This window comes from Macadamia integrifolia, chromosome 10, assembly GCF_013358625.1.
Source record: "Macadamia integrifolia cultivar HAES 741 chromosome 10, SCU_Mint_v3, whole genome shotgun sequence".
Taxonomy (NCBI): domain Eukaryota; kingdom Viridiplantae; phylum Streptophyta; class Magnoliopsida; order Proteales; family Proteaceae; genus Macadamia; species Macadamia integrifolia.
The window spans coordinates 11,641,333-11,647,642 of NC_056566.1; the positions used below are offsets into that span (position 1 = coordinate 11,641,333).

Below are 6,310 nucleotides of genomic sequence, written 5' to 3' on the forward strand. Positions count from 1 at the left end.
GGGGGGGCAGCATTTTACACGAATTTTGATTAATGAAAAGCTATGTCTTTGCTGCCTATCATGGTATGCTCTTCCCCTTGTGTTTGATCAAGGTTGGTTGGTGTTTGATCCATCCAAACACCTTGCAGTGGGAAGCCCTAGTGCATTGTTCTCACATCTTTTCTTCCGTTAAAGGAACTGTTCTGTCATTAAATTCTCTGCAAATTCTGCCCCCTTTGATGTCTGTGATTCTTCATTCAAATCACCATTAGAGTGCTGATTTGGGGGTCAGTTCATAATCTGATTCACATTCTGTTTTCTGCAATCATCACTTAAAATCATATGTTTTCAAAATCTATCTTCAATTTCTGATTCTGTTGGTTAATTCTAACAATCCGACTCTTACTAGGATTGATTGATTTTGATGGTTTTATAATGCTGATCATGATTTTGATTTCACAATTGTGCCATTGATAATTTTCCAATTCTGTAGTATGTTGACTGTTAGTCGAAGCCTTATTACAAGTAGGACTTATTTCTTGGGATTATTGCTGAACTCGGTTTCCCGTTCTGCTGGTTTAACTACGCTGATATTGATATTGTTTATGGGTGATCCACTGAGAATATCAATTCTGTTATCTGTCCTTCAATCAGAGTTCTATTTTGACAGATTTTCTCCTCTCATAGTCTAATTAGGATACTTTGATATATTCTGATTCATTCAACCATTGGATTAGGCAGAAACTTTCAGGCTTCGGCAACAGTTTAAATCATTAATAGGAGATCTTGACCTGAATCTCAGGTCCATCTGTCGGATGGATTTTGTTCTATGATATTTCGTCAAAAAACTATTTGCACATCACTCTTTTTCTCAGTCCTGTTTTGGTACTATTTTATCTCTTTAACTCAGTATTGCATTAGTCAAAGCCTCTTGCAGTATAGGAAATCAAAGCCGGAAATGCTGACTAATTAATGGACAGTTTGTAATGTTCAGATCAATCAGAAAAGCACTTGTATAATGCAATGCAAAATGACAGCAGCAAAACATATGCACACATACAAATATATGCAAACTATCTTCTTTAGATATGGCCAGATATCACGAAAAATGAAAATTAGGAATGATGGATGGATGCAAAATGTTCTCAAAAAATAATAATAATAATAATAATAATAATAAAATAAAAAAATAAATAAAACATAAATTAAAAAAAAATATATATATATATATATATATTGTAAGATGAAAGCAAGCTGGTCATGCAACTTTTTTTCCCCCCTTCTCAAAATTTCAAAGCTTCTTATAGTAGGGGTGATATTAGAAGCAACCACTTTATTGACCTAAAAGTAAAGAGATATGCAACATGCATAAGATGAAAACTGGCAAAGGAAAAGAAGAGGAAGAAGAAGAAGCAACATTGTAATTTTAAAGACGAACCTTTACCAACAATTAGACCAAACTGCTTCCAAGTGAGAGTATAAAAAGGCTCAAGTTTTGCGAAGTTCAGCACAAGGGCAACAGGTAGGAAAATAATGAGGTTGAACAACCCAAGAAATCCAAGGAACTGTGCCATACTGGCACTGCCATCCTTTCTGTCATCATCATCAGGGAGCTTTTTTCGTATAAGGGTGATATATACTGCATACAAGCCTGCCGAAACCAGAGCAAGAATGTCACCAAGAAGGGGGTTTGTGGCAATTGCACTTAAGGTTGTACTAGAATCACCGAAGCTGACAATTATTGTTCCCGCCATGCAGAGTAGAACACTAAGCAGCTTCACCCATGTGAACTTCTCACCCAGGAAAACCATAGAGACCAAATAGGTGAAAAGGCTGGAGGCACTGCTTAAGATGGTGTTTGACTGCAGTGGTGAGAAAAATTCTTAGTACATAAAATGCAAGAAATATTGAAACAAAAATTGAAGTTTGGAATAATAGGAAAGCTTTAAGATTGATTGACTGAAGACTCTTACAGTCACAGTAGTATACTTGAGCGAGAGATTGAAGGTGAGCTGCGCGATAAACCAAAAAGGACATATCAACAGGCTAACCTTCGCTACCCTTGTACGTGTCCAACGCCCTTTCTCATCAAGTTGTTTATTAACATCCTCACTAATGTCAGTCATTCCTGGAAGCTGTTCTATGCCAGCTTTACCATGCAATATCCTTTCAGACTTGGAGTCTGGTTCCAAAGCACTACTCTTTCTTGGATGACTAATTTCTAATTGTTCAATCTGCTCAGATGGATGCAAACCATCTGTATTTGGACTTAAACCATTATCTCTGAGAAGAATGACCTCTTCAGAATCTGCTGGTCCTTGCAAATGGCTCACATTTTTATCACTATGACTAAACCATGAAATCACAATTGAATCCTCCAAGTAGCGTGCAATTTCAACAATAGGAATGTAAACAATAAATAATGAATTGCAAATGTAGGTTATTAGGAATGGAGATACACCGGCATCTACAACGGATTGAACAACAAAACTGGCAGCAATCCAGATACTGGCAACAGCAACTATGTATATTAAACCTAAAACCCATCTCCAAACCTGATTCTTCATCTCTTTTGAACTCAATGTTGGTTCAAACGTGTTGTCAATCCTTCACAGAACCCAGTAATCAGCAAAAATGCTGCCGCGCAATAACACTCATGTAGGAAATTCTCTGAAGCCCCATAATATCTGACTTCATTTAAGCTTCCAGGGACATTCTAAGAGAAAGCAGAGAGTAAACTACTGTTGAGCAGAAAAATAACCAAGACAACCATCTTAATCCACCCAAACCTGGAATTCAAATCAAAGGGGTACCTGAAACAAATAGAAGGAAGATATAAAGAAGAGACAAAATTATATCCAGCAAAAGCACATTGCCCTTCTCAACTACCAATGACCCAGATCAAAAAATTCTCTCCCAAGGAACCTTTCTAATAAATTACTTAGCTCATCAGGTACATCTAAATGGACGAGAACATTAAAAAGAATAATTGAAAATACTACGCTGTGATTGAAACCTCAACCTTCATGCAAAGAACAAAAACTAATGCCAAATTAAACTACAGAGTCGACCCAGAGCAGGAAACATGACCCAATGAATCTCTAAAATTTCAAATAATTTACAAGAATTTGACTATGCGAGAAAACAACAAAAATTAAATAAAAAAATAAAAAAGCAATAATATCAGATGAAGAAAGGAAGTTGTTGGGGGAGAAACGTACCCCACATGAATTCTGTTTAGAGGTTCTACTGGGACTCGATCTATGTTTCTCCTCTTAGCATAATTGTCGTTGCAATTAATTGACAAGATCAAGGGAGATCAACACGTTTGAGAGAGAGAGAAAGAGAGCAGGATTCCTGGGTAATAATCCAGAACCACGATGAAAAGTTACTAGAAATCTAGGATTTTTCCAACGACCTTGGGACACAATCACAGATATTCGCTTCCACTCTTCTGAAACGCCTGCGGACCGGAATTTTTGGGTGAATTAAAAGTTAGAATTTAGAACTTCTCTTTTGGGGGGGTGGGGGTAAACGAATTTTTTTTTTTGGGGTAAACGAATTAGAACGTGTTGGATGTTTGAGATTTGATGTGGGTTTCACACTTATAAAACCAAAAGAATATCACAACTTTCCATCTGCGAACCAAAGGTCAAACCAATACTTCGAAAGCTCTACAGAAGGATTACAACCGTCCTAGAATCTTCTTGAGGATTATCAAAAGAGTCAGATTTGGAATCGGCCGATTCCCTTTATTTGGCTTAAAATTGGTCACTAAAATCATTCAGGGAGAGGGTTCTCAAGAGAAAGTAGGTACTCTACACCTTCTCACATTGATTTTTTTAATATTCTTTATCATTTAAAAAATAATATAATAATATTCATGAAATATGCCTTAGATTCTCCCAAAATATTAATCAGGAGAGATAGACAGAGATCTGGGTATACCAATGACATATGATACTTAGTCTTTTTCTATTAATTAAATTAAAAGAAATGTTCATAAAAAAAGGTTAAAAAAACATTTTGGTAGAAGGTTTTCCTTTTGCCTTCTCCCTTGATCCAGGTGTTTGGATGGTGTAGAAAAAGTATCTAGAATAAGAAAGAAGATATATTATATGGTTAGACATTGATGACCCTAAATGGTTACTTTTTTCTGCATTCACATTGGAAGACAATTTTCCGCTATGCTTAGATAAAAAAAAAAAAAAAAAAAGACGAAAGTCGTGATGCACAAGGATTATTTTATGTCTCTATCTCTTTTTCAAATTGATTTTTTTTTTTTTTTTTTAATCTTTTCTTTGCTTGGCATCCAAACATAACCCAAACTTTACCCAAAAAAAAAAAGCCCAAACTGTTTTTGCAATGAATGGATGAGAGATTGTTGCCCGATCATGTAACCCCCACACCAACATGAAGGCTAATTAAAGGGTATGTAGAGGCATGTATATGGATAGGATTTTATTTCACATGGGGCAGGTGGTAATTTTCGCACACTCGGGTGTCTAGGCACAAGAGCTATGTGACCTAGCAACGTTCTTTTTCCATTTATAATTATTAAAACCATATGACCATGAATGTGTGCAAACAAATTACCAAAAAATAAAAATCCTCCAAATTATGTGGGTTGTGATACGAAATTTGTCTACTGTAAAGATCGCATTTCGACGTAAATAACACTAAAAAAAATATAAAGCATATCACTCAAAATTAAATAACATTACCTAATCACATTCAATATAAGATTAAAATTATGAAAATTTCACCTTGGCTCTATTAGATTTTCAAAAGAAATTAAATTGTACATCATCCCAAAAAAAAAAAAAAAATTTTATAAGTTTTGCTAATTACATAAAATGTAGCAAAATTACAACTATTATCATAGTACACACCATTTCTTGAATGAGAAACCAAGTTTAATCAATGTCACCTAAAAAGTGTATGATCATTGCACATTCTTATTACGAGATCTTTAATGCACCACCGAAGAAAATGGAAGAAAAAAAATTCAAAGAAGTTTGAAATTGAAAAGAGAGATAGATACATAAATCAATCATTATGTCAAGATTTTTGTCTTATTATGTTTTTTATTCTTTTGATATTTAAACATAAACAACAAACAAGGAGAAATCAGAGAATCACATGTGGGAAGGACTCGCAAGGTTTTAAAATGAAGAGAATAAGTTGAAGCAGGCCAATCTCGATCAACTAAGATCTTATTGTATAATCCCACTCATGGTTGTATCAATTGGTCGGAATCAGGATTGAGCTTGACTGATTTCAATTTCTTCAACTTTCATACATTGAATTGTTCATCCATCAAATTTTTTGGCTCTATGGGTCGTCATTGTGTGGATTTTCTCCCCTTTGTATATTTTCACCATCAACTCAATTAAGAATTGGTGTAGCAATTTTGATAAATATATATATATATATATATAATATATATATTTATATATATAATGTGAAGAAGAAAAAAATAATATTAACTAATATTTTTTATTTTGGTAAACATAACATTATTGCTGAGAGCATGAGTTACACATGAATTTCGAATAACGAAATTCAAAAAGTCAAGGAATGAAAATGGGCCAATCAGTTCTACACGTAATGAATAGGGCCTTCCTAACAAGATCCTGGCCTAATGGGCCAATCACAATATAAACCTCATCACCTTATCATCATTTTTAATACATACAATCATACTTATCATAACTATGGGATTAAAAAAAATTATCTCTACCAGGATAGGATGAAAGCCCGCAGGCCACGCCTTAGACTTTGGCTTATGAAGTTCAATCATTAATTGAGCATTCGTCCAAGTTTCCTCTACCCTGTATCTAAGCCTATCGGCTTCTTCAAGTCCCAGTAACAACCCCATTGGTGGGTAAGTAAATAAGCAAGTCCATGCATGTAAATTAATCATTCATCAAAATATTGAACTGAAATCAATTATATGGCCAATGTTGGTTGAAATTTTTTTCTTTTAGGGTTTGCATTCTCAACCATCTAAATTCTAGATCAAAATTGACCTATTGAATGTGTGATTATGCCACATCATGTAGTGTTTTGTGTGTTTAGCTTGTTGGGCGAGGTTAATTTGTTGCAAATTGGGTTGTCCTTGCGCTAGTATCGGTGTCAATGTTTAAGCTCGCATGGGCATCCACAGAGGGACAAGGTGGTCTTTTTAGACGAGACCCTGTGATTGGGCTGAGTGGGTGCAACTGGACAACAATCTTTTCCCCTAACTTTTTTTTTTTTATAGGGATTTTCTTATTGACACAAAGATTTGTAACCTCATGTATTTTGCTCAATATTTTGTTCTCAACAG

The 6,310-nt window shown here is 34.8% G+C and overlaps 1 protein-coding gene across 2 annotated transcripts in view; it reads right to left on the reverse strand.

Annotated features, from left to right (window-relative positions):
• The window catches only part of LOC122091693 (uncharacterized vacuolar membrane protein YML018C), a 19,663-nt gene extending 15,914 nt beyond the window's left edge, over nt 1-3,749 (reverse strand). For both annotated transcript variants that reach the window (XM_042661764.1, XM_042661763.1), the window contains exons 1-3: nt 3,201-3,749; nt 1,953-2,792; nt 1,418-1,841 (exon numbers count right to left, since the gene is read on the reverse strand). In XM_042661764.1, coding sequence (XP_042517698.1) covers nt 1,418-1,841; nt 1,953-2,546 — 1,018 coding nt within the window. In that variant the 5' untranslated portion in view covers nt 2,547-2,792; nt 3,201-3,749. The remainder of the gene's footprint in view (nt 1-1,417; nt 1,842-1,952; nt 2,793-3,200) is intronic.
• Nucleotides 3,750-6,310: the final 2,561 nt, after the last annotated feature.